Below are 20,203 nucleotides of genomic sequence, written 5' to 3'. Positions count from 1 at the left end.
CTGTTTGAATGTTCATTGTACAGAGGAAACATCGCAACGTTCCCCTGTTTCACACAAGAGCGCCAGAGAGTGAGTTTTGACTTGAAGCCACGCAATTTGTCTGAGGAGCTCAGAAGATTTTCCTCTTTACCTTGCATTTTAGAATTAAGTTCATTGAGGTGTTTAAAGATATCAGCCAGGTATGCGAGTTTAGCGCACCATTGTGCATCTGCAATTAACTCTGCATATGCAGAATTCTCTCCTGATAGGAACACTCGGAGCTCTTCTCTTAACTCGTACAGCCTGTCCAAAACCTTTCCGTGTGAAAGTCAGCGGCCAGCCGTGTGCAACAACAAGCTCTGATGCTCGGCTCCCATTTCGTTACATAGGATGGAAAAAAGACGTGACTTCAACGGCCGTGCCTTTATGAAATTAACTATGCCCACTGCCCCGTCCAGTACATCGGAAAGTTCTTTAGGCAAAGTCTTTGCAACTAGTGCCTCTCTGTGAAGGAAACAATGCGTGGTGCGAACATGTTGGTTTTGCGCTCTGATCCTGCTGATGAAACCTTTGGCATTGCCGGTCATCGCAGCAGCGCCATCGGTGCAAACGCTGTTACAATTTCTCCAACTTAGACCTCCCTGTTCAAGGTACTCTGTTGTTACACGGTATATTTCCTCTCCCGTTGTGTTGTGCGGCAAACATTTGCAAAATAAAAAATTATCACAAATTTCTCCTCCATCGATAAATCTCACAAACCCCAAAAGCTGAGCGTGGCCACTCACGTCTGTTGATTCATCAACTTGTAAAGAGAATTTACCACTTAGTCTGATTTTCTCTAAGACCACGTCTTCAATGTCTGCCGACATGTCATTAATGCGCCTTCCAATGGTAGAGTTCGAAAGTGGCACCTTTGCAATTTCTTTAGCTGCTTGTGGCCCTAACATTTTGTTAGCAATAGCCGTACAGGCTGGCACTATCACTGATTCGGCGATCGTGTGAGGCTTTTTAGCCTTAGCTATTATTTCGGCTACCAGGTAGCTAGCCTCCAGTGCATTTTTTGAGACGTTAGCACTCTTGAACATCACCTGCTCCTGTCTGCTATGTTGACTTTTCAAACGAACAAAATAGTCCCTGCTTTGGTTGGCATGTGATGGGTGATTGGTCGTCAGATGGCTTTTCAACTTGCTGGGTACCATGGCCTGGTTGGACAATGTCATACCACATAGCAGGCACAGCGGTAGAGGGCATGACGAGTCGCCGGTGAAGATGAACCCGAAAGTGAGGTAACTGTCATCGTACTGTTTTTTCTTTTCTTTGGTCTTGCTGAAGGTCTCCTTCACTGAATGGCCACTCGAGGATGATGTTGAAGGCTCAGATTCAGATGGATCAGTCTCTGGAGCTTTTCTTTTCAAAAACCTATACATTGCTAAAATAACCGCGACACACACAACGGGCGTTGTGTTGAGTTGATATCGCGCGCTCCTGATATCGCGCGCTGTAAACAAAAGTAACCAATTTGTAGACGTCATACAGGCTGCGTCCCAAACACTGATTGCGGCTTCGGCGTTAGAAAATTAATTTTAACTATTTTCTCTGATGTGTGGCCTCAATTTACTTAACTACGTGTTAAAGCTAGAAGAAAGTTTTCAAAATTATGTATTTATTTCGATTTCATGTTATTAGCCAATGTCAGCCATGTTTCTGCGGCACCCCTGAGGAGGCCACACGGCACCCCAGGGTGCCGCGGCACCCCGGTTGAGAAACACTGGTCTAGTAATCACTTACTAATTTGTCAATATTCGCTAATGTGTTCACTACAGTAAGGGAGTTCTTGTTAACTACAGAATTGATTTAACCATTTGGCTATTTAATGTATTTTTTATACCAGACCACTATGCGCCTCACAATCCTGCATCTATTTATTTAAAGAAACAGAAAAACGTATGAGAGAGCCAATCGTATGTTGTACGTTGCTGCGAATGAATTGCTGGTTTCGGAAGTTCTGATCTGTCGTCTGGGTGACGGGCGTGGGCGGTTCAAAACAAATAAAGCTTTCCACAGAAACTACGTCACAGTTGCGGAAATAATCTCAAATTGACCCAGATTCTAAGGAAGTTACCGCTCTATATAATCACTCATGCCTATTATTATTAAATTTATTATAACTTAAGTGTCACGGTCTCTCCCACCAGATCCTAGTTTCCACTAGTACCGCTCTCTGTCAAGTCTTGTCTGTCCCTGTTTGTTGCTGTCTCAGTGTTTCATTCCTGGAAGCTGTGGAGAGTGCCTACCAGAAACTTGATTTATCTAATTTATCTATCTAATTCAACTTATCTATCTAATCTATCTAATTTATCTATCACTGGTCATCTCCCGCCTCGACTACTGCAACTCGCTCCTGGCTGGACTCCCTGCCTCTGCGATTAAACCCTTGCAGCGCATCCAGAATGCGGCAGCGCGCCTCGTGTTCAACCTACCAAAGTTCTCACATGTAACCCCCCTCTTCCGAGACCTCCACTGGCTCCCTGTAATAGCTCGCATCAGATTCAAGATGATGGTACTGGCATACAAGGCAGTCGATGGAACTGCCCCTGCCTGCCTCCAAGCATTAGTAAAGCTGGACGTCTGGTACCGCCATCGCTAAGAGCAAGCAAAGGTCGATCAGCCAAGTCACAACTTTTCTCTGTTTGGGACCTCAGTGGTGGAACGAGCTCCCTACCAATGTCAGGATCGCAGAGTCGCTCACCAGCTTCACAGCCACTATTGAATGTTGTACGTCCTGGCACTTGTACATTGCAGTTATTCAAGGTACTTAATTGTGTAGCATCTACAGTAGCTGCTATCTTTGCTTTACACGGGGAATGGGTTAGCCTAGCGATTGTAATACTTGCACTTGGTTCTATGAACATCTTTACTGTACCGACAGCGATATATTGTTTCACTTCTTATGACAAATGTACTTATTGTAACAAATGCACTTATTGTAAGTCGCTTTGGATAAAAGCGTCTGCTAAAAGCTCTAAATGTAAATGTAAATGCAAATCTAACGATTATATAAGATAACAAGAGAGGAGTGTAATTAAGGGCTGATCACGCAACTTGTGGGGGTTACGGATCCTCCCTAGAGGGTGAAGGAAACGTTGAGCAGCGCCAGACTGCTGAGTCACTGTGAGAGAAAAGATAAGATGAATATGTATAAGATGGCTGAAAAAGTCTTTTTTTGACAGACTTTTACGGTTACCCTCCTGTGAGATGTCACATCTCCTCTTTTAAAGCAAAAGCGCAAGACATTCAAGGTAGGTCTTGTTGTTATTTTCATATCCTTTTATTCTGGTGGCATATATTGTATCCGACGGGATAAATGTTTTTAATCAGTAGAACTGTATTTTAGTAACATACCAATGCACTTCTACATCATTGTACACAGAAACGTAGTCCATTGCCTTTTTTCTATATTAGGGGACATGGGGTAAGATGAGCCAGTGGGTGAGTTGACCCACCCCCTCTATTTAGGCAAATGTACACAGTTTTTGTTAATTTGACCATCGATTCAGGTAACACCAATAATGTATATCCGGCTGTGATGGAGAGAAGCACGTTTTTTTTTTTTTTTTTTTTACAATAAACCTTTTTGCTTATCAAAGTAAGTTTTTAAAATATCAGGTATTATGACTCCTATGTCAAAGCAAATTTATTCACGCGTAAAAATATGTCAAACATTTTGGTGATTTGCCAATGTATAAAACCATGTGAATAATTTAGCAAAAGATTAGCCTGAATTGTTAAACTGATCACTGATTTTTCCAAAATCGTGATTTTGGGGCAAAGTGAGACACATAGGTCCCTATCATGCATCCGGCGCAATTGACTTTCTCACTGGCGCATGTGTCGTTTCTAGTTTGCAACTGGCGCAGAGCGTTCTTTTCCCTCCTGCGCCACGCGTCGGTAAATTAGGGAATGATCTTGCGCCCATTGGCGTCAGTTTGGTTTGAAATGTGCTGGGGACAGAGACGCATTTGGAAGTGCATTTTCAGAAGTGCTGGGTACAATGAGAATGCACTCTTTTTTCTCTCTTTAGTGCCGGTAATGAAAGGTTCTGAAAGACGACATACCCATGTAGCTAATTACTAAGGAATAAAATGTATAAAATGAATAAAATGTGTCAGGCACGTTTTATGAAGAAAACGTTTCCAAGAAGCATCAGACATATGGCCCACTATGTTCTGCTCCATGTATCCAATGTTGACAACATGACATGACATGGCTAAGCTAACAACATAAACAAGAGGAGCTTGGAAAGGAAATTAACTGCGTGTTTAAGTTCAGAAGGGCCAAACGTGTGGCTACACACAGCACTACAAAAGTCGTCAAGATTGAAAAAGAAAAAAATATTTGTTGCACAGCAGAACGCTGTATCACATCATGAGCTGGCTGTTCTCAATTCACAACATGCATTCCATCAAAACTAGCTTACATCAGGCATTCTGACCAAAACTCATGCACTCCACCCCACAATTATTCCAGAATTCAAGAAAAGCAAGAATGACCAAAAGTCACTTTGTGTCAACAAGAGACTGACTCCACCGACTATCAATTGCAAGTTAAAACAGCCGGCCACTTGAGTGCAAAAAACACAAAAGACCTCGCCACAGCACCAGCAAATCTTAAGCAATAAATATCGCGTCTTACCTTTATTTATGTGGCAGTGGTCTGCAGATGCATCCCGTCGTGTAGCCTACCACATCCATTTAGTTCAACAGGTTATCGTTCTGATACTGTCCATTGTGCTAGCACCCTGCTCTGGTGCTTTTTACCTATGAATTCAGGCTAAAATGACTTGATTGTCTGATGCCTCATAATCCCAGCCAAAGAGTATTGGTATTATTAGTAATAGCTACTTGCCAGATCAAAAAAATAACTACACACAGTGTGTCTTTTTCCAATGTATTTGTTATCATTCGTAGCGTTGATCAGCAGAGAAATAGTTTGCCAAAGTCGTTGAGCATTCCACTGCATTGAGAAGAGCCGTGTAATAAACAAAAATAATTGACAGCTGAATGTGTAGAAGGCCCATGCAAGTGAATGGAGCAGTCTACAGCATTGAGAAGAGCCGTGTAATAAGTAAGGGATAATGTATAGAACGCCGGTCATTATTGGGAAAATAAGCCCCGACAGGGCGAACAGGTCACCGACGCGCAGCGAAGGTGTTTTGCTTCGCCCTGAAGGGGCTTACTTTTTTATTTTTTATAAGTGGTGGATACAAAATGAATCTTTACGAAATCTGGTGGGGACGCGTCCCCGGCGTAATCAACGCCTATGCTTGCGCCCCAAGGGGCTGTTCGGCGAAAGGAGGAGGGATGTTCTGGCGCAAACGTTCCCTGCTATTTTGCAGTTTCAGAAATCACTTGCGCCACAAACCAGGAAATACCTGGTTTAAAGTCAGTGGTGCGTTGTTCAGATGCTATTTTAAGGGCACATGCATAATGTTGCTTGTGCACCTCGCGCATACACTTTGCTTCTCTCATCTACCTAGCCACACATTCTTGGTAAATTATTTGGGAAAGAACAGCTGATACAGCGGTAATAAGTTGTACTTTTAAATCAATGCATCTGCAAACACTGTACAGCAAACACATATTTACTTGACACAGACATTGTGTCCATGCCCATAACTTTTCGGATTGATGAGTATTTGATTGTGAGAAAACATTGTTTTACCGCGAGTGAGTGTTAAAAAGAATGAATGAATGCGGGCGCGTGTGTGTGTATGTGTAAAAGAATTAATGAATGCGGGCGCGCGTGTGTGCGTCCATCTGTTTAAACACACGCAAACTAAACACGTAACGCATAATACAGTCCATGGCAATGTATATTAACGGGGGGACACATGTATATTAGGAACACAAGTCCATAATGATAATGCATACAATACTGATAAGAAACAATGTTTATAATGTATTGCGTATATCATTAAATAGAACCACAGTTACCGCATATCATATGTGTGTTAAGTTTTCTTTGCCAAAATTTATTTGAGGACTCAGTATTTCTGAAGTTGTGGAAGAAAACCTTATTCCATGTGTGAATTAGGCCATATTATTTGGCCATAAACCTAGCCATTTGAAGCCTGAAATTCATGTGCATCTGTCTCATTGGAGACTGCAGACGCGCTGTCAAAATATCAACTCGTCAGATTCAAATGCGCTCATGGCTCTTAAAGGGGATGAGAACTGGCACTCTCATTGGTTTATCGCACGTTACACCCAAACCACACCTACGGGTAATTAGGCTACTTCAGACCAACCCTTTTTAGATTTGCGCTGGGAGTCATTTTTGCGCCGGTAAAATAGCAACATCGCCATAGAACCGCCAACAAAGCTACTTGCGCTTGGCGCTTCTCACTTGCGTTTCAGACCGTTAAAATAGGGCCCATAGCCTACCATAGGGTAAATTGAGACGGTTGTTAAACTTACTTACCCCAGCATGATGCACTGAAGTTAAGTTAATCCTCTAAAGTATAAAGTGATATTTCAATGCAACTGATTCTGTTTTTCATATTTTAAAACTTGTAGAAAAGTTGCCAATCATGCCAAGAAAGACTAAGGAGTTGGAGAGCGCATGAGAAAAGTGGCAAAATACAGAAACATTGACAGGTTTTACTGTTACGATTCAAGACGGGGTGGACCCAAATGCACGGCACAAATGACAGACGAGAGCGGAAACGGTTGAACAGTTTATTAGTCCACGGTTGATCAAGGTTGGTGCTGGTGGTTGTGTCTGTCAGGGGTAATCCTGAATCCACGGACCGGGTAGTCCAAACCGGGGTTGGATGAGTCGGCTGGCAGCCGAACCGACAGCCATACCCGACAATTCGGTGACGATGGTAACTCCGGCAGTAGAGCAGGGTTGAAGTATGGTTGTGATGGTGATGACTGGTAGAGAAACAGAGGTATTAGGGATGCGCAGACTTGAACACGAATAAACTAGAACACTAGGAATACAGGTATGAAGAATCAGGAAGCTACTCAACAGGGTAAGTACAACTGACGATCTGGCGACGAATGGTTGGAAGGCTGTGGTAGATATACTGGTGATCCTGATTGGAGATGACTGTCAGGTGCGGGTGATCAATGTGGCTGGATCGGGGATTTGTGCTGGAATGCGCAGGCCACGCCCCCGCACATGAAACACTGAGACAGCAACAAACAGGGACAGACAAGACTTGACAGAGCGGTACTAGTGGAAACTAGGATCTGGTGGGAGAGACTGTGACACTTAAGTTATAATAAATTTAATAATAATAGTTAATAATAATAATAATAATAATAATTATTATTATATAGCTGTATATTTATATATGAAATCATTGAATGAGGCAATAAATAGTTAAATAAATATCAGTATAAATATATGTGGTTCTTTAGGCTTAATTTACCGTCAATTGTGTGCTGTGTAATCAACCTTTGTGTCACTTCATCGTGATATCAATCTCAAACATAGCAGGTAAGTCCATTAAAAACCTTCAATTTGTAGGCCTAGGCCTATGATAAATGCATCATATGAAAATCAATGGATAATTTTTAATCTTCTACTTGCTAAAGTCCATAAAAAAGAGGTGTGTCTTACTTGCCCTGTGGGTACAATTCGGCAGTGGCGTCACTAGGCTGTTTGATTCGGGGCTAAAGCCCCGGATATTATTTAATTACCCCCGAATCTTATTTAAAAATAAATTTTAAAAAATGAACTTGCTTTTTTATTTTTACTTTTTGCTTGCTTCACACTAGAAACAAACATGGGGATTCCAGGGGCATCTCAAAGTAGCCTAGTACTTCTAGATAGTCCTTCTGGCAAGAGAATAAACTATTTTAAAACATAACCAGACTGTTTACCACCTCAAGTAAATTAACCTATCCTATCTCCAGTCATATATATATATATATATATATATATATATATATATATGTAGTGAGTGTAACATAATTCACCTACAGTATTTTGTTATGTGTTGTTCTTTACACTGTGTTAGGCATGTCGTTTACTGGCTCGGTGTTTCAGGGATCGCTGTCCCTTTAAGGATTACGAGCATCTCATGACGTGGAGCCCGATGCGGGATATGTTCACTTGCAGCACGTTTTGGATTCCTGTTTTCTCTAACGAAATAAACGAGTCACACAACTGTGTGCTCAACCTGCGAAATTGTATCTTTCATTCAATGCAATTTCCACATATATATATATATATAGGTCTGTCTCACTTGTATTCATTTTATTCTGAAATAACTTGAATTGAACTTTAGATGTCTGGGGATAAGCAGCACAAGGAAGCTCAGGAAGCTATTTAAAGCTATAATAAAATGTGTATTTTGTATATTTATGTAAAGCATTATAAAGAAATTGCATGCGCCAGGTTAAATTTGCATGCGCCGGGCTAAACCCCGGATATTTCAGAGACCTAGGAACGCCCCTGCATTTCGGTTATGATTTCTTGTCACCAAGTGATAAGCTATTGAAAAACCGATGCTTATTTAATTTCAACAGAAGAAGCTTAGAAGGAAGAAGACGCTGGATCCAGGTCTATCGAATATCCGTCGAACATATCCAACTAAACTTCACCGCGGAGAGGAGACACCAATGTCTGAGCGACGGACTGTATAGACTTCAGACTACAGAGCGTAAACGTTCATTAACACAGACTGGAGTCAAAATCTTCCAAACGCCCTGTGCCTTTATCGGACTATTGCAGTAAGCCTGGGTGAGTCGAGTGTTATTTGCTCTTGCTCTGGATCGTCTGTGTCAACGAAGATAACGAGCTCGGGAATCGAGGCAGTGACGCGATGCAGTATCACCCCAGAGTGATTCAAAGTTTATTTAGATACATGAAGCTAGTGTGTAGGTCCTACAAATGAAAATCACGCCTCATGACGTGAAGTCTAGTCCGGTTATCTCAGGGCTTGCAGATCAGAGTGAAGCGAAATAGCCTCGTACGCAGAAAAGTGGCACAAACTGTTATAATAATAATGCATAGATGAAACATACATGATACAACGAACGAATGAACAAATAAATTATTACACATGCGCAGTTTATGATGCATAAGTAGAGATTTCATTTCTGGCTTTGGATGTGACGCGATTCCAACACTAATGAACAAATGAACGAACTGTCATCGTTTGAACAGCACACCAAACTAAACAAGAACCCCAGGTAGGGGCATCTCTTATTAAAAAGCCTAGACATGTCGTCTGTCAACTTTTCAGCGAAGCTGAATGGGTCGGTGATTTGAGTTTCTGTGCCCATTTCTGTGCTCAATACCAAAACGTATGTTTTAATTCCGAATAGTGATTTAAATGCATAACTTAAAAATCTATTTCTATATAACAATAAATGTGAAGGATTTTTTCAAAGTTCACTTAATTTACGCTTTTGTCTTAAATCCACAAAAAATAGTACGTTTAGAGTACTTTGTTAAAGTATTTCGGTATGGTAACTGTGAAGCAAAAGGATGGAATTGTATTTAACACGCGTAGAGCTACCTGTAAGATACCGCAGAGCTTTCTTACAGCCCCGGGGGGCTTTCCCCGGGACTCTCAACGGGTCTGCCATTTGTCTCTGACCTCATCTGACTCCCGCTCCCCGTTTGTATCAAGTAGGCGTGGCCTATGTGACGTATTGGCTCCGGCTTCCTCACCTGTCTAGGTGCTGCCATCTGTGGCTGGAGTAGTTATTGCAGCTTATTTGTTGGTCCTGCTCCCATTGTGGCTATGTGGAGCTAATGAAGCTTGTGTATTCGATCCTGCTTCCTTGTGGCTATGTGGGGGCAGCTTATGTGCTTAAAATACGTAACACTTATACAAACCTTTCAGGTCCTCAGTCCTGCTGGGAGCCATCATGAATGCGCATGATGGCTCGTACCTTTTCTAAAGGGAAAAGGTATGTTTTATCTACAGGGAATGTCCTCCTGGGAGATGATGAAGCTTCTGTTGGTGTTCTGTTGGATGCCCTGCGTAGAGGGAGATGAGGGTAAAGCTGAACCTCCAGGTTAGATCTTACGTCACTCAACCTACTGCATCCATCCTGCCTCCCAACAGCGATAAATTCAAAAATCACATGCCATCAAATTATCCTCACTGTCACCATCAACCTTACCATCATCCTCACTTTCACCAAAAACATCACCATCATCATCATCATCATCATCATCATCATCATCATCATCATCAACATCATCATCAACATCATCTTCGGCACTAGAATTACAATCATCACAATCATCATCACCCCTACATCATGATGGTGGCGATGCTGATAGTAATGGTGCTGTTGATGGTTACAGGTAGATCACCAACAGGGTCTACCTGTGAGATGTACACAGATATGAAGACTTTGTTTGTCACTGAGGGGGAGGCTCTTCGCATCGTACCAGATGGTCTGCAGAGGAGCATTTGGAACGACTCCCAACATGCCCTGTTCACCTGGCACCGCCAGGAGGGAGAGACCAATTTCTTCTCCTCAGAGAAGGAGCGGATCCATCACCATGGCCCTGCCCTCTTCTTCCTCCCTCTATCCATCAACGACACCGGTCTCTACATTGCCCGGTATGACAGCCAGTATCTATACCACCACAGGCTAGGGAAAGTGATGATGAGGCTTTAGAATACTTTTTTCACAAAGCCCAATGTGGGGAGGATATTAATAGAGCTGAAAGATGATTTCCTGCATTGGCACTTGGATGGTTGGGTGTTTGTATTGTTGATGATGGGTAGAGCAAGCTGAACTGGTAGTGAGCCGGGCAGTGTTTCTGTGTCTTCATGCCTTGGATGGATGCTTTATGCCCCCCCCCCCCCCCCCCCCACCACACACACCAAATTCAGGCTCAACTTCTTGGGGAAATGCCACATCTTCTACGTACCTCTGCTTGTGAAATCGGCCAGCGATCCCCTGGGAACTTTCTACACCCCCATCGAGGGCTCTGACTCCAACCCCCAAGTCCCCTGTCCGGAGCAGGTCACGGATGTATGCAAAGATTTCAGAGGAGTTCTCAGCTGGTACCAGGTATGGCACCTGTCTCTATATTCACTGTCTAACCCCTACCTCTTGTAAATGACCTGTCTCTGTATTCACTGTCTAACCCCTTCCTCTTCTTAAAGACCTTTCTCCGTATTCACTGTCTAACCCCTGGAACTGGCAACCCCCACACCCCCTTCCCCTATCTTATCCTTATGTTTCCTCCAAGAACTCCAGTCTGATGGTGGAGGAGAAACTCCCTACACTGCAGCTGCAAGGATACACCATGCCGTACGCGGCCGTGTACAAGTGTGTGTGCACGTGGAGACACAATGAGATGAAGTACAACTCCACGGCCTCCAGAGAGCTGAAGATGATGGGTAGGCATCAAGAAACACTGTGATCCACTGTGACCTATAACTAGTTATAGATACCAATTCGCAAATGCATATTAGTCTGGCTCTCAGTTAATTTTAGATTTCCAAGTGGCGTTATCAACGGCTGTAAACCTACAACCAATCAGAGCTACGTTTTTTATGAAACGGAAATCCTCTGTATAGTCATATGCACCTGACCCATTTGCCAGACCAAATTAAACATGAGCTTGCCGATTAGGCTGGTTCCAAGGCATGGTGTTCCTGGAATGTGTGGGGCAATGTACCATTTCAGTGGGGGTATAATCAGGGAATATTGTGAACATTGTGTACAACGGTATATTTTTTTATTTTTTTAATGAACATAAAAGTAATTCTCTGACAGTGACATGGCTTCAGCAGCGCTAGGCAAGAGAGCGGGAGGGTCTTCTAAATATGGATATCCGACCCCGCCACATGTTTTATTAGTTAAACAAAGTCCATATTTATTCTCCTTGTCTTTGTATTTGTTCTTCTTGTCATGTTCTTATTTTTCACACTCGAGGCACTGTTTACTTGTATGTCAGATAATATGATGTAAGAGATGATGTAAGATTCCAGCTCCCCCTCCAAGGACTTTATTGGGAATGCAATGTGCATCGTAATGGTGTATTAATGGTCTCTTATCTCTTTGTAGTTATACCCTTGTTGACTGCAGAGCAACCGACTAATCAGAATTTCGAAACCATCCTTTCTACCACCACAGAGCTAACCGTTCACCAAGGTAAGCTCCTAAACTTGGGGTCGCCTGAAATTCAGATGGGCACATGGGAGTTTGCAGAGTGATGAGATATCTGATTATGGATTGTTTTTTGAAAAGGTTCCGTAATGGTGGTGGGTGGTGTGATGCACATTTATTCATTGGGAGATTGTTATTACTGGCAGATTTTGCCAGTGGCAACTGGCAGATGTTTGACTAATGCGTGAGGATTCTGTAGAAACAGATTAACAAACATGTAATCGTTTGAAGTCCCAGGAATTTCTGAACCTAAACAATGCAATCAAGGGGGAATCCCGGTTGAAACTGATGAAGAACCAGAACCCCTCTCAAAAACAGGGTGACGTAAACCAACCTTTATCCTACCACTCAGTTGCCTCTCATCTGAATTGTTCGGCAGAAAAGTTGCAGTGAAACATACCGCGAATACTACTGCCAGCTACACAGTAGCGTGTACGTTCTGCGCTTGCGCGAGATGCAATAAGTCTCTTGTGCAGTACACAACCAATCAGAGGCTCCATGCCTCGGACACCAACGCTTTCAGACTTTGCATGTTGAATCGGACAAAACACCGTCTGCTCGGTTCCAAAAGCTTCCAACACAGCTGAACACACGGAACAGATTTGTTCCCAAACTCGTCCGAGTCTCCCCAAACGTTTCAGATGGCCAACGGTTTGGCCAGTGTGTTCCACGCTTTAGAAACAGGGTCATGTAGTAGAACAGTGATTCCCAACCGGGGGTACGTGAGGGTATTGCAGGGGGTACGCAGAAAGATTTTAAGTTAGCCTACAGTATACAAAAAGATCAAGTGGAATCACTGTATTATCCACCGGGAGGCTCTCGCAAGCAAAAGGATGAGCCCTGAGATAAGTGCTGTTATGGATAACGCAGTTAAGGTGATTAATTACAATCAGTCCAGGTCTATGAATCACCGATTGTTTACGATTGGTGTAGGGCCTCCAACCACAGAGAAACCAGATTCCACACTCTCAGCTTCAAGCTTGCAGGTCCTTGGAGATCATCATGGTTTACTCTCTGACATATTATGTATGGAGAGAGAGGAAACCCCTGTTAATCCACCTTCCTTATCTGCACTCAGAATCTGAGAGCTACCTTGTGGTTGCGGTGGTGTGTGTCAGCATTGTGTTCCTGTTAGCTGCCCTCACCATCAAATACTTCTTTATGGACCTGGTTCTGTTCTGCAGAAGGTTCCTGAGATGCTGCAAGGCCAGCAACGGTGAGTACATCACAATGTTTCCTAGAGGTTTTAGAAGCATGTTCTAATCTAGAGGGAATTTAAGTAGGTTAAATAATTGTAAAGTATGTTCTAGAGGTGCTTAAAGTAGGTTCTAGAAGTGAAAAGTATGTTCTAGACTCGTCTTTTAAGTATGTTCTAGACATGTTTAAAGTAGGTTCTAGAAGTATAAAGTTTGTTCTAGAGGTGTTTTAATTATGTTCTAGACATGTTAAGGTATGTTCTAGAGGCCTAAAGTAAGAGACTCTAGAAGTGGTCTTGTAGTTTAAATTATTTTGTATGTCCCAGATCTGTTATAGGCAGCCACCCATCCATCCAACCATCCATCAAATTGCAGAGGTGCTAGATCCAAAAAGTAATTAACCACTTTGTCAACCACATAGTTAACTCAAGAAAAGCAAAACACCTATAAATGAGTCCAGGGGCCCTATTTTATTAGTTTGAAACGCAAGAATGAAACGCAGAACGCAAGTAGCTTTGTGGGAGGATCTCTGGCGCTGTAGCTATTATACCGGTGGATAAATGACTTTTGTGCCCGACGCAAATCTAAAATGGGTTAGTCTGAAACCCGTTGGTGTGTTTTGGGCATAACGAGAAACAAACAAATGAGAGTTCCATCTCCATTCCCCTTTAAGAGCCATGAGCGCATTTGAACTTGACGAGTTAATATATTTCCGCTGAGACAGATGCATGACCACATGAGTTTCAAACTTCAAATGGCTCAGTGTATGGCCAAAAAATAGGCGTAATTCACAAATGGAATAGCGTTTTCTTCTACAACATCAGAAACACTGAATCGTGTTTAGTTTGCGTGTGTTTAAACAGATGGGTGCACACACGCCCGCCGAGCATCACCCAAATTCATTCATTATTTTAAACACTCACTCTCGGTAAAACTATTTTTTCTCACCCATCATATACTCATCAATCCTAAAAGTTACGGGCTTGTACACGATGTATGTGTCAAGAAAATATGTATTTGCTGTACGGTGTTTGCAGATGTATTGTTTTAAAAGTACAACTTCTTACCGCATTGGAGGCCTCCCATGCTGTGTCATTACTTGTGGCTAAGTTAAAAAAAAAACACATTCAATTGCCGAAGATCTGATTCTCCCTGCCGCTATACTTTTGGTTGAAACTATGCTGGACTAGAAAGCAGCAGATGCGCTGAAAACAGTTCCATTATGAAACAACACAGTCTGTCGTCGGATCGATGATATGGCCACTAATATTGTTGAACAGGTTGTCAATAAAATGAACAGAGCAGGTCAGTTCGCTTTGCAGTTAGATGAAATGACGGATGTGAGTGGGGAGGCTCAGCTCTTGGCCTTTGTGCGCTATAAAGAAGAGTCGGACATACATGAGCATATTCTGTTTTGCAAGAAGCTAACGGGACAGACCACCGGCGAAGAAATATTTCAGTTGATTGACAGTTTTTTTAAAGATAACAATCTGGAATGGAAGTCATGCAGTCACGTCTGTACTGATGGCGCGGCTGCAATGACAGGTAAAGTGCGTGGGCTGCATGGGCGTTTCATGATAGTGAACCCCAAAATCAAGTGGAATCACTGTATTATCCACCGGGAGGCTCTCGCGGGCAAAAGGATGAGGCCTGCGATAAGTGCTGTTATGGATGACGCAGTTAAGATGATTAATTACAATCAGTCCAGGCCTATAAACCACTGATTTTTTCAGAGTCTTTGTCAAGCCAGCCGGGCAGAGTACGATCAGCTGCTGCTTCACACGGACGTTCGCTGTTTGTCTCGTGGCAAAACCCTACGGAGGCTTTTCGAACTTGAGCCGAGGTGTCTGCTTTCTTTAAAGGGCACTTGCACCCTCTTGCGGTTGTTTTTGAGAACGCAGGCTGGGTTGCACGCCTTGCATATCTTGCCAATGTCTTTTCCAAGCTGAATGAACTCAACCTGTCACTTCAAGGCAAGGACTCACACATACTTAACATGTATGACAAAGTGAATGGATTCATACATAAAGTCACCTTGTGGGAGAAGAAATGTTACAATGGAGATGTGAGCTATTTTCCACTCGTTGATGCCCATCTTGCCACCACTGATGCTGAAAAAAATCCTGTAGTCAAAATCATGAGATCATATCTCTCCAAACTCAAAACTGACTTCAACCAGTGCTTCCATGATATCGAAGAAAAGTCAGAGCAACTGGACTGGGTGAGGAACCCCTTCAGAGGGCCTGAGAGCAGCAGCAGCCTTCCTGCCAGACTGCAGGAAAACCTGATTGATTTGTCCTTTGATTGTGTGCAAAAGGTCTATCCGGAGCTGGGGAAATGTGCATTAAATGAACTATTGCCTTTTGGATCAACTTAAATGTGTGAAGTGACCTTCTCAGCCCAGACTCACATCAAAACCAAGCAGAGAAACAGACTGAATATGGAGAGCAGCTTGGTGGCGGCTGTTGCCACACTGCCCCCAGAACTGTCAAAGCTTTTGAAAGACAAGCAAGCGCAAGTGTCTCATTAAACTGAATAAAAGTTGTTGTTTTTTCACTCACAATAATTGTATATGGTAGTTATAAAGACAAAGGGTTATATATGAGTACACATTAGGGCGAATAATCACACAAGAGAGAGGGGGTACTTTTAACATGGAAACCAGCTCAAGGGGTACACTGGTCAAAAAAGGTTGGGAACCACTGCTCTAGAGGTGTTTTTGAAAATTGATGTACAAGGTAAAGAGGGGTTTAAAGAATGCTCTAGTCTAGAGAAGTGTCTTCCACCTGTGGTACACAAGGGTACTGCAGATTATCTGCAAACGGCTTTGATGGGAAATGAACGGTACACCCAAAGTCCCAGGATACAAAACACCGCTCTAGAGGGGTTAAAAGCTTGTTATACGTTTTGATTTATGTCTGCTGCATTTGCTAGATGGGTCGGGGTACGACCTCTACGTGTTGTACCACTCTCAGGAGAAGAGTGAGGGGATCCTGAATCACTTCCTCTCCCAGGCCCTGCCCCACGTCCTGGAGCAGAAGTGTGGCTACAGGGTCTTCATCCATGGCCCTAACGACAGACCCAGAGCAGGTCTCAAGATTAATATCCGCATCACATTATCTGCACACACATGTAATGTGTTAATAAGGAACTCACATTGCACTACAGAAGGAACACAACGCAAACTTATAATAATATATATAAAATATATATATATATAATATATAAAATAATACCATACGAAGTGGGCACCTTTCTTATCTGTAAGGTGCAAATGGAAAATAAACCCCTTAATGAAAACATAACTACATAACTAGGACAGTATTGATGACACATATGTATATATTTGTGTGTTATTCAACAGTATAGCTATGTTGTTGTCACGAATAGGCATCGGACATCATCTTCAAAACATAGTTATAACGTCATAAACATACAAAACGCCTAGCATCTATACGCAAACCTTCCTTACCCGCAACACAATATCCCCAACACATTGCAGTAGGATGGGACGATGAAGGAAGTATTACAGGCCATATGGAAGTATACGTGTGGTCAGATAGAATCATTAGTACAAATCCTTCTCCAGATGCTTGTCTGATCAGCATACCTCCACTCAAATACTAACTAAGCTCAGCTACTAACTAACCTGTTTAAGATGAGTTATGCTGGTACTACTACTGCTACTATTAATACTAGTACTACTGTTACTACTGATCCTTCTACTCAAACTGTAGTACTACTACGAGTCCACCCACTATAGTATTTAATAAAAGTATTCTATTATAATTACTAGAGACACTAGCATTTTTTTCTTACTGATGACAAACCTTCATGGGAAGTACTGAATTTGCTATTTTTTTTTACTATAGTTAACTAGTGTACTTAGTTGTTCACTAGTTGTACCCATTCTTTAATTAGTAAGCAATTTTGTCTAATTGTCTTTGATTTGATGTTTATTATACCATTTGTCCTTGCGTCCTTGCTATTCCTATTTGGTGTAAAGTATATGGGTGCATTATAACCTGTTTACTGCTAGTACTGTTGCTACTTCTACCAGCTACTGCTGTTGCTACTACTTTTAAATAACTTCAGGTGGAGGAGGTAGTTCTGCTACTGGTACTACTACTGGTACTACTAACTAGTTCCCCATCCTCCAGACTGGTTGGAGCAGGTGAAGGAGCACGTGAGGCTGTGCAGGAGGCTGATGGTGGTGCTCCCTCCGGGGTTAGAGATCCATGAGACCCTGGGCTCCTCCCCCAGCAGCCCTGTAGGGGATGATGTTGAGTGGCAGGTAGGTCCTTGCACACCCTATTACCTATACCACAACCAAATGATCAATACATCTAATAGAGGTAGCAGTAAAGGTGCCCAATGTGGTGCCCGATTCGGCCGCATATTTTGTCTGAAAGTTGGCTTTGAATCAAAGCCAACTTTGATTCAAAACTCTGGGCTGTGTGTGTGTTGACAGGTAGGGCTCCACGAGGCCTTGGCCCAGGACAGGAGAGTGATCCTGGTCCAGCTGGGTGAGGTGGGACCCCAGGGCTACACCCATCTCTCCCCCACCCTGAAGAACTTTATCCACAAACGTTCACCCCTCTGCTGGTTGGAGGACTCACCAGACGCCACGGACTGGAACTCCCGTTTCTGGAAGAGGGTGCGCTACGAGATGCCCATTGTGTCCGACAAACCCTCTTCTCTTTCTGTTTTGTGAGCGGTTCTTGGGTATTGGAGTTTACCATGATGTTAATAATGTTGAGTATCACTATTAGTTATTCAAACCCAACACTCGAGAACACAGACAGAGGAGAGTTAATGAAGAAAGCCCTGATTTCTTAATAAACGGGGAGGCAGGAAGATGGGTAGGGTTTTTCAAGGGAGGGCATTCATAACATAGGTCAGTAAGAACATCAAAAGGTTTCAATGAAAACCATGGAGACGTATTCAAATTCCAAACGATGCGCAACCATTTGCTCACTTTGTTGCATTTGTGGATATGGTGCTCTGTGCAATGGTTCAATATTTGTATTGAGGGCCTACTTTTGATTCATTAGTATGTATATTTTGAACTACTATTGGCTGTGTGTCGGTTACAGCAGATGGTTTTATATTGGCCTATGTGGTTTTATTAATGAGATCTGAGCCCTCACCTGGGCAGGAGGGGCTTGGAAGTTGGTCCAAGGTGGATGCACAAAATTACAGAGGCTTCAGGATGGAGCTGGTGTTGGCCTGAGATGAATTCTCAGCTGCCAGCAGGTTTAGCAATGCCAACCAGTACTACCACTATAGTACTATTTTCCTACTTAAGATCGTAGAAGACATTATTTCTTGTCGAAAACAAAGTGCACAATTTTTGGGTCATTGGCACTTGCTGTTCTAGTGACAGACGCTGATTTTCTTAACTCTCACTGCCCCTTAGTGGTCAAATATATTCAATGCAAGCAATAGAAACAGCAATACATGTGAGAGGCTGCTCACTGCAGATTCAATGGGTGGAGCTTGGCCTATTTCAGCTCCACCTCTAGGTCCAGCCGCATCCCCGACTCCCTTCCAGGCCCTCCCCCAACTTGCTCCTACAATTTGGTAGCACAGGTTGATCAGTACTGAAAACCTGCTTAGTTCTACTACCTAGTCATCACCCTAACCATAACCGTAGCTCCCTAAACCTTACCATAACCGTAACCTTAACCATATAGCCACAATCATAACCATAAATTCTAAACCCAACCATAAACCCTCAACCTTTTCATAGCCCTTACTATAACTCAGTTGATTGACTAGCATAAAACCCATTCAGTTGGACTAGGTCCAGAGGGGTGGAGCTCGGCATGGTCAGGCTGGCTCTACATTGAGCAACGCTAGAGACATGTAGCATACCTAGCATGACATTATAAATGAAGCTATCGCCTCGTTTTTCATTAACTATTTTTTTTATAAATAGTTTTTTAAAAATACGAATTTATTTATGATTAGAATTCTGACTTAAGGGTGAGGGTGAATATGGCTAGTAAGAAATAATCCTAAATCCCCCAAATATATATTTTTTTATAAAGGACATCAAGGCAAATAAGACCTAATACCATGAGCATTTTCGATTTGAGAAATCATGTAAACACTGTTGAGTGAGGCCGGGTGCAGGGAAACCCCACAAAAAACACAAGGCACAACACAATGCAAACCAAGAAATAATGGAAGTGGGGAAAAACACTTGCAACACTCCATTGGAGCCGCCACAAATAGGATACAATACGAGAGATATTTAGATAGGCAGAGAGAGGGAGAGAGAGAGAAAGAGCGGGGGGAGAGAGAGAGAGAGAGAGAGAGAGAGAGCGGGGCAGAGAGAGAGAGAGAGAGACTACTCCTTTGCATAGTCCTCCAGGCTCCAGTAAAAGGTTGAAATGGCTGAGCTGACAGAACAGGCCGAGGGAAACAGATACATGAGTGATTTGAGTTGAAGGTCTGGAATTGTTTGCTCTTCCTGGGGAAGAACTACTGAATTGCCTTTACATGGTGGCTGACCGTCAACTTTTTTGGCTGACATTTAATGAAAGGCATCAGGACAACACAAAAGGACAAAAAACACTCACAGCCTCAGACACAACCCCCCCCCCCCCCCCCCCCCCCCCACCCTTCTCTCCTTCCTGAGGTTTTGACTGACTTTTAAAAAGCACAACACAACTGTGGTGGTTGGGTGGGAGCTTTTTTCAGCTACATTGGGTTAACTTACTTACATGCAGTCTTTCTATTATAACTCTAACTTATACCACAGCCTGATAGTTACTTGATCCGGATTGGTCAAGAACGTCCTAGGGTGAGGAATTATGAAAATTGGATTCATTTAAAGAACGTGACTATATCTTTGCTTGACAA

General features: G+C 42.8%; 1 protein-coding gene across 2 annotated transcripts; it reads left to right on the top strand.

Moving 5' to 3' along the window:
* The first annotated feature begins 3,139 nt into the window (after positions 1-3,139).
* On the top strand, positions 3,140-20,120 carry LOC307072938 (interleukin-1 receptor-like 1). Of its 2 annotated transcripts, none has more exons than XM_079732523.1 (10): positions 3,140-3,278; positions 9,929-10,019; positions 10,315-10,576; positions 10,853-11,033; positions 11,215-11,365; positions 12,036-12,122; positions 13,216-13,353; positions 16,268-16,423; positions 17,494-17,631; positions 17,809-20,120. In XM_079732523.1, the coding sequence occupies exons 2-10, from the start codon at positions 9,932-9,934 to the stop codon at positions 18,045-18,047; spliced, it is 1,440 nt and encodes a 479-aa protein (XP_079588649.1). In that variant the 5' UTR covers positions 3,140-3,278; positions 9,929-9,931; the 3' UTR covers positions 18,048-20,120. The 2 variants fall into 2 exon arrangements, with proteins under 2 accessions (XP_079588649.1, XP_079588648.1); XM_079732522.1 differs by lacking the exon at positions 3,140-3,278 and adding an exon at positions 8,472-8,733.
* Positions 20,121-20,203: the final 83 nt, after the last annotated feature.

This window comes from Pollachius pollachius (genome assembly GCF_949987615.1).
Source record: "Pollachius pollachius genome assembly, chromosome: 3".
Classification (NCBI taxonomy): domain Eukaryota; kingdom Metazoa; phylum Chordata; class Actinopteri; order Gadiformes; family Gadidae; genus Pollachius; species Pollachius pollachius.
Note: the sequence above shows the minus strand (reverse complement) of the source record. Positions and strands in the feature narration are given on the sequence as shown.

Bases quoted from the DNA above. Each gene is read 5' to 3' on its own strand.
- LOC307072938 (XM_079732523.1), top strand. From the start codon at position 9,932: ATGTCCTCCTGGGAGATGATGAAGCTTCTGTTGGTGTTCTGTTGGATG. The intron at 10,020-10,314 runs GTTAGATCTTAC...TGATGGTTACAG, and splicing joins GGGTAAAGCTGAACCTCCAG to GTAGATCACCAACAGGGTCT. The intron at 12,123-13,215 runs GTAAGCTCCTAA...ATCTGCACTCAG, and splicing joins AGAGCTAACCGTTCACCAAG to AATCTGAGAGCTACCTTGTG.